The 19721-nt window shown below is 38.8% G+C and overlaps 1 protein-coding gene across 2 annotated transcripts in view; it reads left to right on the forward strand.

The window, feature by feature from the left end:
• The window catches only part of LOC150087002 (latrophilin Cirl-like), a 180819-nt gene extending 161547 nt beyond the window's left edge, over window positions 1-19272 (forward strand). The window contains exons 12-21 of one of the 2 annotated variants that reach the window (XM_090372894.1): window positions 1054-1103; window positions 1293-1404; window positions 2243-2346; window positions 5303-5693; window positions 7414-7517; window positions 10747-10785; window positions 13010-13178; window positions 13922-14053; window positions 15469-15529; window positions 17580-19272. In XM_090372894.1, the coding sequence (XP_090229020.1) occupies window positions 1054-1103; window positions 1293-1404; window positions 2243-2346; window positions 5303-5693; window positions 7414-7517; window positions 10747-10785; window positions 13010-13178; window positions 13922-14053; window positions 15469-15529; window positions 17580-18253 (1836 nt within the window). In that variant the 3' untranslated portion in view covers window positions 18254-19272. The remainder of the gene's footprint in view (window positions 1-1053; window positions 1104-1292; window positions 1405-2242; window positions 2347-5302; window positions 5694-7413; window positions 7518-10746; window positions 10786-13009; window positions 13179-13921; window positions 14054-15468; window positions 15530-17579) is intronic. The other variant, XM_090372895.1, reaches the window with a different exon arrangement.
• Window positions 19273-19721: the final 449 nt, after the last annotated feature.

Below are 19721 nucleotides of genomic sequence, written 5' to 3' on the forward strand. Positions count from 1 at the left end.
TAGGGTTCAAAACAGAAACTTGGTCTCTTTTTTTTTTGTTTTTCTCTTCAATCTAATAATACAGCCGGGCGATCGTCTGCAATGTCGGTTATAAAAATCCCTGTATTCGTAGAGTAGTAACCCCCTTGATGGAAACTCGGCAATAATATAAGAAATTCTAATTTGCAACTGTGACTGCAATGAGCAATGTTGCTGCTGCTATCTTTATATTTTTTTGTCTCATCCCCTTGCTCTTTTTATTGCTTCAATGAATATTTCATTACTTCTTTCTAATCAATTCAGTACGCCTCCGTAAGAGTCACGATAAAATGAAAGAGGCCAAGGCAAGAAAAATTATTTTTTTCTCTCTTTCCCTCTCTTTCTGCCATCAGCGTATTTCTCCATCTCTCGTTGCGTAGCAAAGATGAAAAGAAAATGTTTTTATTGCTTCCAGTTTTCCCGTTTGGTATTCGTGGATGTAGGAGGACGATTCAGGAAATTCTAATTCCTGAAAGCAGTGGAAGAACAATGCGTTGTATTATGCAGTGACTCGCAATACTTTGCTCGAAGAAGCCAAACCTGGCCACGCTGACTTTTGGTGCCTTCTGTGATTATACTTCACAAACAATAACAAGAATCGTGTTCCAAACTAAGTTTGTACCTCAAAATTTACTGTTAAAGTTTATATCTCGGCTAAAGTTTAGTGGGAGCAGCATTTGGTGACAGTTTTATTTGATTTAATTAAGTTTAAATGGCTCATTTTAAAAACTGACAACGCCGGGGTCGCATGAGGCCCACCTCTTTCTCAGGACCCCTTTAAACATCTCAATTGATCACTTGGACTTTGATTTCATGAATGCCTGGTGAAAATATCACCAACTGGGTGAAAATTCAAACTTTCGTTTAAGATTTCAGTTAATTTTAATTAACGTTTTTTAAAAAGACATTTGAAAGGAATTTTACAGCGATCGTAGTTGATAATTTTGCTATAAACTTCATTTTTGGAATCCGAGTTGCTTTAAAGTTGGCTTTTGTCACCATCGATGTTTAAGAACTGTTCCCTTCTTGTTCCAGGTAGACAACGTCTCCAATCCTGTATGTGCCCTGTGGGATTTTAAGAAGAGGTAAGAATTGATATTTCTCCATAAAGATTTATTTGTTTTTTTCCACTAAAATTACCTGAAGTTGCTGAAAAAGCTTTTAAAAGTCAAATTTATGAATTATTATCTTCATTTGTATTGTGATAAGTAGATCATGATAATATGGTCAGAAAAAGGTCTAAAAATGATCCTACGCTTCTGTAATCTTTTCAGAATCTGGTCTTCGGAGGGATGCTGGGTGACCAGTAGTAACATCACTCATACGGTCTGTCAGTGTGATCATCTGACAACGGTTGCTCTCCTCATGGACCTGACTCCAACAGAGGTGAGTCAACAGGACTTTGTTCGAAATGAAGTGCGGATTTATTACTCAAAAGATTAATATAAAATTTAAATTATGTTTATACAGTATATATATAAGTACTTATGTATATTAATTTCTATCGATCAGAATTTCTAATTTTGCATATTAATTCGGGGGGTTTAATACGCTTAGTTTTAGTACGTGTGTAATCCGAAAGATATAAACAAACCTTTTGGAAAATTTACCTCAACTTAAAGTGAAATTTCTTGAAAGTTTTATTAATAATCTGAGCAAGACTTTTGCATGAACTATGAGTTACAAGCTTGGAGAAGCATAAACATTAAAATTTGAACGCAGATCTGCTTTGAAAGTTGTTAATTTTTAATAAGTACTGCATATTAGATTCTTCTTCTTCTTCTTAACAACTTTAGATTTTGTTTAGATAGAACAACATTAGAGTTTGGTACAATTAGATTAGATAGAATGAAGGTGAATAACTCTGCGAGAGAGAGAGAGGGAGAGTTGAAATGCAAAAGCATTAAGGTAGTAAATGAGGTAAATTTGAATCAAATAAAACAAAAATTTAAAGGCGATTTCTCGGGATTAAATTGGATATTATTATCACCAAGACTGCATGTGTGTGTAAGAGAGAGAGAGACCGTTATAAAATCCGATTATCCTTCTCCATGGCAACAGAGATAGGAGTTACTGGAGTGTACTCGGGAGGGAAGATGGGGGTGGAGGGCGAATGAAGCACAATAGTGTGTTTATGTGTTTGTTTCATGTGTGGATCTTTATCTGTAGTGAACTGCCTGAAAATGGAAGTAAATTAAAAACCACTCACGTTTTTCGTTGCCAGGCAACCCCTCACGAAGAAATGAACTTGCGGGTGATCGTGTACGTTGGCTGCGCAGTTTCCACGGTATGTTTCCTGGTAACACTTCTGATCCTGCAGTTTGTCAGGTAAGTGGCGTCGGCCTGTGTCAAGTTGTAACTTTTAGGAGCCTTGTCAGCACCAATTGTGTGCTGTCAGCGCTCGTGCCACGTTGCCCCTTACTTCGTTAGAAGGCCGATTTCTGTTTTAAATAGGATTTGCTTTCAGCGAACGAAACGTAGAAAAATAAGAAATCAGAGCGTCGGAGCTGCAGGGCGAAGTTTAAATGTGATCATGGAAGTTCGTGTTTGGTGGGGTTGCTGTCGTCCGCTTGCCGAACGCTGAAAAACCATTGGAAATTCCAAGCAGCGGCTGGGCTTTTTTTCCCCCTCCTCCGGAGACAGACGCATATTTGAATAGTGTATCCGATAACCCTCGGTAATCTAATATGCCTTGTACGGATCCCGACAGACCCCGGAAGGTTAGTATGTGCCTCTCTATACGTAAAACCCACAGCAAACTGAGCTTCTGATCTTCCCAGCTGCGATCTTAAATCAGTGCTGACGTTGCGATAATGTCGCTTTTCCTATGGAAACCCCTGATCGGAGCCTACGGCCAGGAAAATTTGGATTTTTTATGTTAATCCATTTATTGCAGTACAACACAAACAGACAAGAAAACTTCGCCTCGAAGATTGCGGTTCTGACTTCAGTTGACATTGCGAAGAAAAAATATTATCCCTTCCTCGTTGACTTTAGCTCACACTCCCGGTTGCGAATGTGTTCCCAAAGGACAGCAGAGAGGAAAGAAAATTGAACGTCCATTTGAAGAGAACGTCCACAGAAAAATATAACAACTAAAAATCCTAAACCTACCATGATAAGAGTTTGCGAGACAATTAGTAATTCTCGCTTTATCAATTGCTGTACATTCTACTTGTAATTTACAGATTCTGTTCTGTCTCGTCCCTAACCACAAGGAAATGACAAGCATGCCTGTATCCTAGACAATTTTATTTATTTATTATTCTTCTCTTAAAGATCGTCTTGTAACAGTCGGTTACAAGACGATCTTATGGTCTTAAACGCTAAGAATAATTACTTCGAGGCGGTCAGACCTTAAAATAACCAAGCTTTTCTAATATTATCTGCTATATTTTTCTATTGAAAGAATTCAATGATATAATGTATAAGAGAGAGAGAGAGAGAGAACACTAAAGATTGCGTTGCAATCTTTAGTGTTCTTTCCATGCTGAAATTATAATTAATTTGTCTTTCCGTGCTGAAATTATAATTAATAACACTGAGTAAATATTAATTAGCCATTTCATTTGCTTTTGAAAAAAAATTAAAACGCTACAAACTTTGTTCAAGTTGTTTGACTTCACGTATATTAATTTTACCTGCAGCCATCTTGTATTTTCCTAAATTATTACATCAGTTCTTAGAACTGATAAGGCATCGGTTTATATTCTGTTTTTGGGATGAAAAACAACAATCCATTTCGCAATTCTAGAATGAACTGCTCTTTAGCTATCAACTCATTATTGAAATTCAAGGAGGAAATAAAAGTAGCATTGAAATTATGAGATAAATTGGCGATTTTATAGAAAAATATTACTTTTGGATGTACTATGTTGTAGGCTCATTAGTAATTTATGATCGTAAATTGCGTGTGTTCTCTGGGCGATTTGCTATTTGCTGGATGAAGCACCCGACTTTTCGGGAGAAAAAACCATGCCACCATCACCTGAGATCAACTAACTCAGCCAAGTTGTGGAAAAAAAACAAACCCATAAAAAGAAATTCATTTCTTACTATTTAAAAGTTTTTTTAGAACTTCATAACGGAGATTTTTCTCCCGAATATCCACTACTATTAATTTCCACCGTTGGTTCCTTCATTATTATTTTCTATATAAAAGTTCCTGGCTGGATGGAGTTTTTTACTAACTTAAATAAAACTCTTGAAGAAATTAAACTGCCGTCGAGTAGGTTATTCGCTTTTATCATCGATTCAAAGATTTGCACAGAACAAATCGTTAAAGGTCACCCTTTTTAGAAACTTTTCAACTCCTCATAATGCTACTTCTAGTGAATCCGAAGGCTCTGAATTAGGTTCGCTGTCTTTGTGGTGTTCGTTATGAGCATCTTTGCAGATGATATAACAATTTATTCTTCGCTTACAGAATGTCTTAACCGCTGTCGGGCATTGTAGGATGTAATACTGAAGGAGATTATATTAAGGCTAAATTGGTCAGCATCTTTTAGAGTACATTTTGTATACGTATTATAGCGTTCTTTGCTTATCACCGAAAAAGAATAATTTTTGTCGTACAGTAATTAGAAAAAAATTGCAACTGAATTGGTCAATAACCCTGTCCAACTCAATTGTGTAGGAGTTGTATAAAGAGTAACCAGGAATGAGGTCTATTTCCTGAGCATGACTGCTACTGATCTCTTCACTCAAACTGAAGTTAACTTTGATGTCGCTAAAATGAAAAGCTCCAGCTGCCCATGGTTTAGATCTTATTGAAGGAATTTTTATTAAGATCATACATTTCGTCCAACGGTCTTACCAACATTATTTAATAAATATTTGAATGAAGGCCTATATACTTTAATTTGGAAGTTTTCTTTGCTCAAATTAATCCCTAAATTATTTGATGCAACACCAACGAAATCATACAGACCCATTGCCCTTCGGTCCCATTTAGGCATATTTCTTGAACGGTTGATTTCTATGAGGCTTGCTTCTATATTCGTAGACAAATCACTTACCTCTGTTGATCAATACGGCTTTCGCCCAAAGCGTGGCACTGAGGAAGCTCGGGTCGAGCTTCTCCCACTTGTCCGAGGTTGTCTCCAAATATGTCTTTGTCATATAGGTCGATTTTTATCGGTGCCTTTGATCCTCTATGGTGACTCACAGGCTGCTGCAATAACACTGAATTTCCTAAACATTTTGCTAAGAATTCCACTTGCTCTAAATTCATTGTACAAGAATGGCAATTAAAATTTTAATTATCATTTCCTTTTCCATCTAGATGCATCCGGAGTGAGAGGACTATAATCCACAAGCATTTATGTTTGTGTTTGCTCCTATCGGAGGTCACTGTAGCCGGTGGCCTTGATCAAACAACCCTATTCCGAGCTTGTTGCATCGTAGCGGGAATACTTCACTATCTGCTACTTGCTGCATTTGCCTGGGCCTTCTTGGACAGCTTCCAGTTATATGTGATGCTAGTGGAGATCTTCGACTCCGAGAAGTGGAGATTACGGTGGTATTGTCTCGTAGCATATGTTGTGCCCTTGCTCGTAGTGGGGATTTCAGCTCTCATAGATCCGGATAGTTATGGGACTGATCAATACTGCTGGCTGCGAGTGGATAACTATTATATTTTTAGTTTCGGCGGTCCTGCTATTGCTTGCGCAATGGTAAGTGTATTTTTATTATTTGATGTAATGTTTATAGACTAAATACGCAGTAATATTCGTGTCCCTGTTAATGGTAATTGGTTGTTATTTATGTGAAAATATTGACTTTGCTATTTATGCACGGTTATTAAACCTAAAATGAATTATAAAGAACAAAGAATGAGAGGGAAATATTTAAGTTAACCCATCCCTCATTCTGTATAATCGGAAGCACGAATTTGATTAATACAAGAACACCTTCCTGTCCCCTGGTGCCATAAATAAAAAAGAATTGACAATTTCCATCTGTCCAGCATGTGCCAAATAGTCAAACGTCGCTGACAGCCCTAGTCTTTCTGCAGGGAGGATCTTATTACTCCACTAAAATACCGCCCTTGTGACATCCGGTCCACTGGCTTGGTGGGAGATTGAAAGATAAGATGAAAAAGCAAAGATTAGATTAAGTTGTTTCAAGAATTTATTTGAACATTACTCTTGGCTCATATGAGCACATTCGGAAGCTTTTAATGTCATCAATTACAGACCCCCTTTGTGCTATATTTATACTTCTGTAGGATAGCGTTAATTACTATCGTGACCTTTACTCTTAAGAAGGTATTAACAGATGGAAAATTCAAGAGGACGTAGCTTGTTATTGTGCTGTTCATCTATTATGCATAACGTTTCGGTTGGTTTCCACTTCCAGTGTCAGGTGCTGGATAAAAACCACCCAAATTTAGGTACTTGATAGCATAAGCGTTACAGCATTTAGATTATGCATTTTCTTCCTAATGTACTGCTATCTATCAGTGAGTTCAAATGATTTATGCACACGCACACCTCTGTCCAAGGATGAGTCGATTTTTCCTTCAAGTAATTCCAATGGAGAAACTGAAAATGCAAATAAAATACGCTACCGACTTCACAGTTGTCTCGCGCTAGTAATTTCTCCCCATATTTTAATTACTCGCATCATTCTAAAAGCTACTTAGCGGACGATAAAAACCAATAATACGATATGATCATCTAAATGTAATACAAGTTGAAGCAGCTGAATCCAAACACCACTTAAAATCCTCGATACGTTTTAAGTGCATTAATAACTAAAATAATTACGAACAGGAATGCAGCAGCAGTAATTGGATAATTAAAATTCCATTTATGTACCACTGAATAAAAGATAATGATAAAAGTTAACGTATTTAATTTAACTCGCAAATATATAAACGATACTGTTAAGTGTTTCTGTTTCTGTTAAGTATTTCAGTTTTCACATAAATAAAACTGAAATAAAAACTGAACTTGGAGATTTTTGTTACCTGACTTAACTCTTCGAAGAGATACAGAAGCGTGAGGCCAAAAATCGAACTATGACCTCGCGGTTCATTATAAATTGATGGCTTATTTGTAGATCGCCATTGAAATGTTTTAAATACTTATTATATTAATATGATTAAACCACCGTAAGTGGATAGAAGTACTTCATATTTTTACCAAGGAATGAATACTCGATAATGAATATTGGACAATACTAAGTACTATAAAAAGTGGTCATAGTGGATAAAAGAAGTACCGAGTACTTTTCTACGTATCTGATAAAAGTATTTAGTACTTTGTGTGGCAGAACTACCTTTTCTGAACTACGCATATCTGACCTTACGGTGAATTGAAGGTTTCTAATAAATTTGCTAATTAGTGTATGTGTATAGGTCAAGCATTTTCTCTCATTTTGCTTTTTCAGGCTGCCTTACTGTTCCTTAGCCTTGCCTTCTGGCGGTCTTGCTGTCAACGTGGTAGCTTCATTGAGAGCAAGATTAAGGACCACACCAAGTTAACCAGTGTGGGGTAAGTTTCGATTACATATTTTCGTTTGAATTACGAAGTGAAGTGTATGAATCAGTACTTTTAAAGTACTGATTCATACAGGGAGCTTAACGGATTTTATAGCATAGTCTAAGATAATACACTCGGTGACAACTGAAATATGATGACCCCTTTCCGACACACACACGTCCGTTACGGTGTCAAAATAGGAACTGAGCCACGGTTGGTAGTATTCGATACTTGCTAATGTATGCAGTCTTACTAAGCAGAAGAAAAGGACGCAATTTTTCGGAGTTTTTGAAAGAGGAATGATTATTGGTTTCAGGAGGAAAAATGCCTCTTCCTTTCCCCTTAGTTTTCTTGTCCTTCAGAGTTTTTGGTGCACCGATTACTCAGTTCATAGGATCCAAGGATCCACTTCTTATGATATTCTAGTTCATATACGCTAGTGTATTATGTCTGTACAAATGTGTATGAGCCAATTTGCATTTTGTTCGGGCTGAAAAACACGAAATAACTTATGGGAGAAATCCTGCTCCCTTATCCCTTCCTGTGATCGGCCAATTACAGACTACTGAAGAGGCCTTTAAGACCTCTTCAAACGACCGAAACTACTATACTGTCAAGTAGCTCTCATACCCACCCATCCTTGAACCACGCTGGATAAGTGTTTTACTCTCATCCACGTTTTTATTTCGTCCTGGGGCTGTTGTGGAGAAGATACTCACGGGATGGCAAACTGATGAAATGGAAGTTAAGCAATTGAAGTATTTCGTGGGAAATGTAAGTTTGGGTTAACAAAAAGTGAAACATTTAATGGGTGGCTATAGAACGTAGAAATATTTACCTCGGGATATACGACTCTTGACAACCCAGACCAATTCTTACTGTCCTACAGATAGTGAGAACCTTATACCAGTTGAGATAAACCAGGAGAAGCCCAAGCTATGTGTCTGTGAACTGAGTGTATTCTATTGTTGTTCCTAATTGCGAGGTGAAAAACCCGAGTTGCTGGAAGAAATCATATTTTTTCTCGAAATCAACCAACTCGACCATACAGTGTAAAAATGTTCAAAATTCATTTCTTTCTTGGTCGAAACTAGATTCAGCGTGCATGGTTTAGACATTGCAGACTGTCGAGGATAGTGTGAACTATCTGAACGTTCCAATAAGGTAAGGACATCCATCAAAAGTATGATCACTATAATACCGGACAGGCGAGCATAGATATTCGGAAGATCTTGCATTCTATAAATTAGGAGAGGTTATGGGGAGTTGCCCAACAAAAAATTACTTGAGACAACTTGGTGACAATCTGTGGAATTCACTTTAGTATATGCCTTTAATTTAAGTCATTGTTTAAACTCAGAGGAAACATTGGAGTCAAAAATATGTTTCCTTCCCCATGTAATATTACACCAAACCTTCTTTTGAATATAGACATCTAGTTAATTACTTGTTTAATCTTCTCAGGGCTAGTAACAGGCGTTGATTCACGATGGCACGGAGATTCTTCGTGTCAATCACAATTTGACATTACGAGAAGACAAAGCATCACCCGAGAGATGACCAGTCTAATTGCCGAACCTGTGGCCAGTGGCGGATTTAAGCCTCAAATAACCTCTTCAGTTTTACACCATGACAGGATTCAGTTTGAAATCCTGCCTATGCTGCTACCCAAGTTACCTTCAAATCCATGTCATAACCTGCTGGCCATTGAGGGGATGATAGGAGGATGAGGGGATTGATAAGATAAACGGATATTAATAATAATTATTCGAGAAATTTGAGGGCTTTTCAATCCGGTATGAGTTAACCAGTCCCCCTAAATATTTTCGTGAGATTATTCTTGGGCTTTTCAACCTAGAAGTTAACGAATAATCTTTGGAGCGCACGCAATTTACAGACCTAAAAAAAAAAGGGCGCCGTTTATGCTTAAGCACCCGACCAATAAATGTTCAGATAGGAATGAAGTCCAAAGAAATTGATTGGTTAGAGAAAGAAGGAACTCTTCTCAACGTTTTTCAAATTATCTGTTAATTTTTGGTCCATTGAATTCTGGCACTAAAACGCCACCAGTGGGAATAATAATAGGAAGATTAACTGTTGAAAATACTAGTCAGAGGTCATAACGGGTTAAGGGGGTGGTTAAGGAAATAAGAATAGTTTAAAATGGCTGATAAAAAATAAACAAATGTGGGTGAATAAAAGTTTAGCTATCCATTCGTGAAGTTCTTTGATAAATTCAATCAAAGGACCGAGATTCTATTTATCTTGCTTTTATGAAGCAAGCTATTATAAGATAAAATTTACTAGTTTGTTTGGTATCATATATTAAAACGATCCGAGTATTTATAAGTTCTATTAGAAGATAATAATGTCTCATAATAAAGTATTTAACAAATGGTTGTATCACTAAAATTATCTTAAATCGTTAATTATAAAATAATTATAAATGCCCTCCGTATTGTGCAAAAGGAAATCGACCATGGCAAAATGTATGCTGACCTGTCAGACCAGCACATATTTTGCTAGTGGCCGATGTTCCTGTTATCATGCGAAGTCATCGTTTCCTGCAACTGATGGACCATCAAACCATCCATCAGCTGCAGGAAATTATATTACAGGAAAGGACACTGGCAGTACATCCGTTGCATTGGCGATGAGTTCCTTCACTGTTGCCTTCAGATGGTCCAAACCTTATGTTTCCTCCTTTTCTCAACCAGTCGAGCGGTTATTTGTTTTCCACCATCCCTCTGCAAGTGCTGATTGTTTTGCCAATGAACAGCTACCATGCAGACTTATAAAACAGCGTACAATCTACGCTAAGTCGGTGAGCAATTTTCTTTCAGAGTGAGTAAAATCACAACGTCTACCATGTTTGCTGTATTCCGCATCGCACGATGAGAACAGGTCTTCCAACCCACTACTCTCTGACCATCAGATAAATTTGTAGGAGATTTAACAACCCCAAACAGGAGCCTAATAACCTAAATGGGATGCCAGTAAGTGTCCTGTCCATGCTTGGGATTAAATCTTGAGATTAAATATTGTAGATGACTTAACTGTCCCGCCCATCTTCGTGTCAATCACAATTTGACATTACTCTTTAGAAATATGCGTTTATTGTGAAGCTTGAAGAGACATTTCTTAACCTATTGGGTTGAGCCATCTTAGTAATAGATTGTGTTATCCCCTGTGGAGTGTTTACAATTCTTACCATCATACTTTCTTTTTCATGCATTCACAGGGAAGAGGATGTCCTGTTGCACGTGAAGCAACGTATCACGTAAGGAATTTTCTTGAGGTTTATTTTTTTTAGAGAGTTCATCAGCTGTAGGTAGTGCTTACGATGTCTTAGAGATAAGCCACTTTATACAATAGTTGTAAGGATAGTCATTCTAATACAGTATTAAAGAAGAATCCGGGATGAAAATCAGTTATAAAAAGAGAACTAATCTTATTGTTTAATGTGGCTTCTTATTAACAACTTTAAATGCACTAGTAGAATTAGGCCTATGTGTTTTAGTTCAATAGCGTTGTCAGCAGGGAAAGAGTATCGAAATAAGTCTTTATTTTGAAAATCACTCAGATTAGTAGATGTAATATGAATGTATCGTTATTTAAAGGGAATATGGTAATTTTATCATGGAATTAAATACTGTCTGTGGTTAATCATTGATTAAATGTTCTATGACAAAGTAAACGTAATAAAATGATAATAAATAAGAAAAAAATAGATTGACAGCATTGAAGAAATATGAGGTATGTTCTATTGGCACGGACTGGGTTCGCTCGCACTGTTGGATGGTCGTGTTACTTTCAATGAATATCTTTCTGTCTTATCGGACCAACTTTACCCTGCAATGCTTTCTTTTTACCCCTATTACAATAGTCTCTTTCAATACTAAAATACAACTATCCACCATGCAAAAATTGTAGCTGAATGGTTCGAGGACATTCCCAAGATTTACAATATCTACCCTAGCCGTGTAACTCTCCAGATACGATTCCAATTGACGATGTCTGGGATATGTTTGAAAGGGCAGATCATACCACAATACAACAGCTGAGAAATAGCCAGATGAAAGAGTGGTGAAATCTGGAGCTCGACTCCACTCAGACACCTAGTGGAATCCATGCAATGACGGGCTGTAATTCAGCCAAAGGTTAGCTGTACTAGAAATTCTATAAAGTTTTCTATTATTTTGACATTTTGAATATATTGTATAAATTATAGCTTCAAATTTGCATGCGGTCACATGAAAGAGATATTTCCATTCGAGAGTGGTCCCTTCTTTCCAAACCTATTATTCAATAGGCACTCTACTAATTGTTCACAGAAACCCACAGACAGTTATCTTCTCCTCCAAAGTTCCGTATGTTCAAATCCACAAAAACTCCGATTCTACATCTGCATGCACCGTGTCCGTTTTCTAATCCAGCTTAACACCAATGCATTCCATTAGTCTTGCCATTAACCGCAAAAAAACTGTCGCATTCTTAAAGTATACTTAACTATTCCATCGCTATCATTCCTCAAAGATCTCATGACCATTTCAAAGACTTGACGAAATTTGCATGACAAAACCCTTCCATTAATATAAAAAAGTATCTCAAACGCTCTTGGAGTCGTTGAAGAAAGGCCACCTTGTCAGACTCCTCCTCCTTCAAGTCTGGTCTCATGAAAGCAAAGGATGCAATTCTGGAAGAGCCCGATTGTTTCTCGTGTCACAGACACGCAGATGGCGTACAATGTTAATTCGCTGTCACTCTCTTTCTCAACCGTGTGGCAGAACATGCACTTTAATAACATCATTTTTACAGGCTCGCGCAATGAAACGCTGTCACAGGACGTCACAGATATCTTAAGACATCATTTTATGCTTTTGGACAACTTTATTTAGACCAAGCACGTTTGCGCTTTGCGCTATAAAAAGCCATCTGGCAGATCCCAAACTATTCAAGTGAATAAATTCTCTGTAACTTTTTTTATTCATAGAAAAGATGCATAGGCATATCTTTTTTTTTTCTCCACGATAAAACTGCTTATATTCGTTTTTATTGAATTGCGCAGCTGATATAATTCCTAAACAGTATCTAGGCATCTGAAGATGTCGAAGTATAATCTTTGACGAAACGTTAAGCGTATAACATAGAAAATAACGAATTCTGCTGTGAATTAATTTAAATAAACGTTCTAAAGTAATAATTATAATGTAAATTAAGTTGCAGGAGCAGAGCTTTGTTGTGATAATTGTTATTTTAATTGTGAGCAGAGCTTTGTTCTGATAATTGTTATTTTAATTGTGAGCAGAGCTTTGTTCTGATAATTGTTATTTTAATTGTGAGCAGAGCTTTGCTGTGATAATTGTTATTTTAATTGTGAGCAGAGCTTTGTTCAGATAATTGTTGTTTTAATTGTGAGCAGAGCTTTGTTCTGATAATTGTTATTTTAATTGTGAGCAGAGCTTTGTTCTGATAATTGTTATTTTAATTGTATTCCTCCTCAGTGTATGGACTGGAGAAGCAACATTGGTACTAATTCTCTTATGCTCAACTTGGGGCTTCTTTATCTTCTATCTGCACGAGGAGTCAGCGATCACTGCCTACACTTTTACCTCTCTAAACACGCTGCTCAGCCTTGTGGTATTCGGATTTTATAGTATTCGAGCAGGAATGGTGAGTACAGCCCATTAATTAAGCTTTATATTTATGTAACATCACGTGTTCTTATGTAGGGCGGCTCCTGAGAGCTATTTTAGCTCTGCCGCCCTATGAAATATCATTTATACTGTTAAAAACATTTCGGAATTCTGTATCAAAGCTGCTGCAGATTTAGACTGCATTTAGAAGCTGTTGTGTGTACAAGAAACTGCTTAATAACTTTAAAAAACAATAAAGACTGAATAGAGATTTTCATGACAAAATATTATATAGAAAATAAATTTATATTTTCTATATAATATAGAAAATTCTCACGTGTCATAAGAGTGTCTTTTATCTCGATTTCAATAATTAATGCCAATGCCGAGGCATGTGAGGCCACTGACAGCATCTCCTTGCCTCTATGATAAAGTTTAATTTTTAAATCTACCAAATAACCCCATTGGACACTTTTCCACTCCTCTGGGGAGGATTAGAAAAGCTCCTGCACTTCTCGTGGGAAATTTAATTGTCATATAACACTAAGGAGATCTTCCCAACAAGAGACAGATCAATGACATTGATAAATTATTTCAATTTTCTTTCCAAATTTTGGTTTTATGATAGCCCAGTTTCTTATAAACAAAACGTTGGTTAACCAATCGGTTTCAACAGATCTTAGAACATTTTTCTCTTCCTTCTAGCTGATCAGACCATGTGATTAATCCGTTACAGGTTGGGAAATGAATAATTAATATTTTTAATCCTTTTATCCTTAGGTAAATAAATCTTACGGAGATTGCTCAGTGCCTGACAGATTCTGTGGGTGTCTACGAAAGACCCAAGTTAATCAACGTAGGAGGACACTGTACACTCCTGCCGACGTGGTGTCAGAGGTCCAGAATCACAGCGTGAGTAATGCTTCATCCCGAATTTATTCTTTATTATTGGACTTTATTATATTGGAGAAAAGAGCTTTAAGCTCTGAACTAAAAATGTCTAACCATTATCAAATCCTTAAAGATTCTGGACATGATTTCACAATAGAAATACTGCACATTAAAAACAAGATCTATTAATAGCTTTGGAGGAAAGTTGAGTGTGTGGTCATTAGATTATGGTTCTACCTCTCTGAACCCTGAGTATTAAGTCACAGAGGACCACGTATTCCTTTAACCATCTTAAGAGAACCTCCATAACTGTTACCACTAGATGGCGGCAGCAGTAACTACGTTAATTTGATCATCGAATTGCGTTTGACATCTTATCGAGTTACTGCGTGTGTACTCTTCTAATGGTACACTTTCTTGGAAACAGTCGTGAATTCTAAGGATGTACATCATTAAGCAGAAAGAAAGAATCTTAAATTTAGGTTGAATTCGGTACGCAGAAATATACATATGAGAAAACTGATACGAAAGGAATCTTTTTGGAGTTAAAGTGGACTATGTTATTAATTTAACCCCTTTACAGGGGATTTTTGAATCCTTTGGTCTTTTTTCAAGAAAATTGTCTCTTGTACATCCCAGTTTCAAAACACAGTCTTTTAGGGGGAACTCAAGATGCTACTTGGCGACACTAAGGACATCTTTTTCCTACAGCGTGACGCAGCCTTTAGCTATGTTTCTTTCTCTCTCTCGCTCGTCCACCTCAGCTGGTTTGGGTGGTTTTATCCCCCAGAACTGCAGTCGTTATTTTAACACACGCACACGTCACCATGGCAACACAGATGCTCATTAACTAGTCCTAGCGGTATCGGATTTCATCCTCCAGTATGTGGTTTTCGCGTGTTTTTATCTGAGTCACTGAAGACTTCTTATCTTAGTTGGATTCATCTGGGATTACAGGGGTAAGGTGCGGATATAATCGCGCGTTATGGGCGCACCTATTCTGGAAGTTAGTAGCTGAATTATAGGCGATCGTAAGAGATAATAAGGTCAGGGTTGCAGAGTATTAATCCTGATTTCTTCTCATTCTGCTTGGCTAAATTCACGTGGGTCCAGCCTTCGTTATGATGCGTTAAATTAACGACGGGTTCTAGCTGCGCGATCAGCTTCCGCGACCTTTGAACCCTCCTTAGATAATATATTCGGAAAGCGAGCGCCAGAAGGTACTGAGGAAATTATGGAAGACTTAAATAAACAAGAGGGGGGATTTGCATATGTAAAGAGACAGTCATTAGAATATTTGTTTGATTTATGAATCATTTAATTATGAATAAGGTGAGGCGCCGTTTGGAATAACGCCAATATTCCACCCTTAGAGTGGTGTGCAAAGATGTATTATCTCAGCGTGTCAAGGCTCTAATGGTTATATTTATTTGCAGGCTGCCTGTCAGAACTGGAACTCGACCTTCTCTGGAACCACCCATCACTGCGGCACCCCAGGTAAGTGCACGTGCTGTCACGCCCCGGTACAAACTAGAAATTACTTAGAAATCAATCTTTATGAATTCTCAACGTTAGACAGATACAGAGACTATACAAATTAAGACTTATAGAAAGGTGGGGGGGTTGTATTGTACTCTGTTATCTTCCTACGTTGTTATGGTTATAGAAAAAATGCGCTCTAGATAAATATTAGACATGCACTGCGTATGTCGATTATCTTTATATACATATAAATTTTTCATAATACTTTTTTGTACCTGTTTGGCCAGTTTACACAGCCTTTGCGTGTTGCGCTCCTAAGATAACGAACGTTATCTGTAACGCACGTGATCGCAACGGTTGATGACGCGTGAACACTCCCACCTTCTCCTCCCCGAGCTATTAAAAAAAACTGAAAAAGATAAAATTTAATCAAAAAGAGAGTTGGTGAAAGAAGATATTCATCTACGTTGTAAACAAACTGATTAAAAGCTTTTTAGGCTAACGTTTCAAGAATTAGATTGCGGATCTCATCATCAGAGTAGCAATGACCAATCCGCAGCCTAGTGGTGCAGTCAGTTTTTTTTTCTCTAAGTTACCAGTGGGTCCGTTACGCGTTAAAGAATTTATATCAAGACAACAAGATGGCAGCAGTTGCCATGGTGACAATGGTAATTGTCGAAGATATATAAAACTTCCATCGTCGAAACAGACTAGCATTTTCAAAAAGGACATGCGCTCTGGTTACTGTACTGCCTAGCCACGTCCGATAATGAATAAAATAGTCGCGATAAATAATTCAAAAATTTCCTTTCATCGTCGTTCGCCAGAAGACAGAACAGCTCGCGCATGCGCACTCCCGACACGCGAGAGCGGAATAAACAAACAAGGCGCGATGCCGTCGGAAAAATCCCCCCCAAAAATCACATCTTCCTCATTAGTAATCCCACTTATGGCACGCGTGATCCCTCCTGAGTTTGTTTTCACTTTTTTAAAGAAGTGTACCGCAAACAGACAGACAGACAGACGTACAAACAAAAAGTTTCCGAGTACATGAGGGACCCTTATCCCCGGTAATTGAAAAAACCGCTCGTCTTTCCAGAGCTTTATTCTTACATCTTGCGGATAATAGGCGAACAGAAGAGGTAGGGTGAGAGATGTAGAAAAGGGTATTAAAGGGACAAAAAAGAAAGAGAGGAAAAATCAATCAGAAACGAGAGCTACTCCGTGTAATGAGTGTATTGTTTGACTTGTGTAGAACGCAGTCCCTCCACGGGCTGCAGTCCGTCTGATTTCCCAAGTGTAAACAACTATTTTCTAGCGATCCGCAGTGTGTTTAATAAGACTTTTCGAAATGGTGCGGCGTTCTCACGCCATCGAATGATGTCGGAACCGAGGCGAGAGCCATTCGTCTTCCGCGTGTTCCATTTTAATACGTAAAACGCCGTTTAAACAAAACCGGCTTCCGGTTGAGAATCAACACTTGCGCGGTTCACTTTTGCAGCGGGAAAATCGCTACTCTGACGAGGGTCAAATGCGCTTCGAAAGACCGCTAATTAACTTAGGCAGCTTTTCGCGTGCAGGCGTGCACCGGCCGTTAAATGACACGAGCTTGTCGCGCGGAACACTATCCAACAATGGGAAAAGTAATCCGCGTGTTCCATTAGGCAGTTGCTAAGTGTCTATTGGCTCGGCGTCCTTATGCGCGCTACCCGGCTCAGAAGATAATTGTTTTTTTTTCTAATTATTCGCTCGGAAACTGTTTTCTGCGCACGACAACCTTAAAGTGTCCTGCTTCGGCAACGCAAACTGCGCTCGGATCTTACGTTACTTTTACTGGGCCGCGCATCGTTGTACAAACGGGACGTCGTCTGAAGTAACTTTCGTTTCCGCTTCTAAATTCAAAAGAACGTGTCGTAAACGAAAGGATCGGGTTGGTTTTACAGCGCCATCTGTTGAGCATAATAAGCGTTAGATCACATTTATTAAAAATTAATTTGCGTTTGTTTATAATTTCAATACCCTTCTCCTATTGGTATTTATTTTTATTTTTATTTGTTCCTCGCAGGCCGCCAATCTCAAGCAACGGGAAGTGCCGTCGAACCCGAAGAACATCCCTTACAGTACCTCCTCCAAATTGCCGTTCCTCCTGGCAGCCGACCGACAGCACCACCGTCTGGCGGCTACGACCTCAACTCGGAAGAGTGGTCTCGCTCAAGAAGACGCAGAAAGACCAACGAACGCAAGGAGGACGAGGACGAAGACGACAATGAGAAGCTACGATGGCCGCACCAGCGACCTCTGTGCTGCTACTACAAAACGGAAACTTCCCCTCAAGTGAAAGAGCCTCTTTACGAATGCGTCGACAGACTGGACCCGTGTCCCGAATGGAGCCAGGGCACCGCCGCCTCCGCAGCCACCAACGGACGGGATCGACGACCGTCAAGTACAATTTACGCCAACGACCGCAACCTCTTGAGCTCGTTGGCGGCAGTGCTCACGGGATCGCCGCGTTCCCGCCACATACTGCGCGACGCCTATTTGCGACCTCAAGTGGCGTACAGCGGAATACACAGTCCCACGGATTCCGACCGCTCCTCCAGCAGCCTCATGGAAGGACACGAGTCGGCCAGCCCGCCAAGCTCACCCGCACAAGAGGCTGCCGATCCGCAGTTTCTTCACAGTCTGCCTAATTTAAAGTTCACGGAGGGGGCGTCCCTTTCGGCCTCCCTCACGTACTGAATTCCACCGTGAGCGACGCCCTTCAGTGTCTACAAGTGCCAACGGTATCCAACAGCGATCCACTTCGCTCCAGGTAACGGACGTCAGCGTCTGTCCGCGGATCTGGTTGCGGTTACTGATCCGCACCTATATCAAAAACTACTTTTGTGTCTGTACTGCTGTGCGTGTGAAAGTTAGTCCCGCTACATTCCTGCCAGCCCTCGCTAATTATGTATACTGTGTACCTCTTCATCCCCCCCCCCAAGACCCAGTCATTCCTTCCATGGCTTTAAGTTACTTAAGCAGGGGCCGAGCTTCACATATTCGTAAGACTGCGCCCATGTGGAAACACCCTTTTGAAGAAAGACCACCAGGTGACGCTCACATCTGATTTTGATAGTGATAGTAATCTGAGGAGACATTCATAGACGAATAAATGGGGAAATATGCGCACGTTATTCTTCGCATAAGCCGAAGGCAGACGTCAACTACGGATCACGTGATGTGGAAGGCATCTGCGAGTGAAAAATGTTTATCCTAATTCCTACAGAAGAAAGAAGTCTGTATTCAGAACAAACACTTATGAGTTAAGCCGATGTCGATAGAAACTTCCATTTTCGTCTCCCCCCCCCCCCTCTTTTTAATGTCTCAGTCAGCGAGCGCCCTCTGCCACCAGACGCGAATTATTCAACAATGCGTTAACACCATTGTTGATGTGACTTCATTGTTTCCAAAGCTGCGCAGACGATTCATTTTCCCCATATTAAGTAACAGCGTTCGAGCCATGGAAGGAATTCCCAAGAAATAAAACGAATTACGAAGGAGTGAACCGGTGTAATCTATAGGTACTCTGAGGTTCTATTTTTGCACTACTACGAGCTGTGTGTGTGATGCTTTAATGAGCTGTGTATTGCCGTTTACATACGTGAATGTGCCTTCCTGTTTACGTCAGTTTTCACATTGTGTTAAAAAATACGAAACAATCCATTCTACGCTTAACAGACGATGAAAAGGAAGTCAACGTCTGAAAATAAATGGAAAGAGACAAAAAAAAAAAAAATTATCCTTCTTGTACAGCATCGTTGTTTGCATTTATATCGCATCCTTAGACGAGTTATTACATGTTGATAACATTTTTACTATTTATTTGCTAAGTGTAACACGGTTTAAGAGAATTTTAAGATTTTTATAAACTGAAGTCAAGTTGATTGTTTCGTAAGTATCCATGTTTCAAACTTAGTGTTCAAAAATACTGTGAAGTTAGCGAACTCAGGTAATCAAAACTGGATATTCTTTTACAAGAAATAAGATGGTTGGAGAAATTTAATACTCATTATTTTTGGTGGTCATATTTTCATTTCGTAGCATAAAAAATGTTTTGATTAGCTGCAGTTACGTTTGCGCTTAACAATACCACTGGTTTTCATTGTTAAGCAAAAATACCATTGTGGCCAATTCAGAATAGCTGGAGCTAGTCTCGCGCTTAACA

This window comes from Mastigoproctus giganteus, chromosome 4 (genome assembly GCF_048544385.1).
Source record: "Mastigoproctus giganteus isolate SK-2022 chromosome 4, ASM4854438v1, whole genome shotgun sequence".
Taxonomy (NCBI): domain Eukaryota; kingdom Metazoa; phylum Arthropoda; class Arachnida; order Uropygi; family Thelyphonidae; genus Mastigoproctus; species Mastigoproctus giganteus.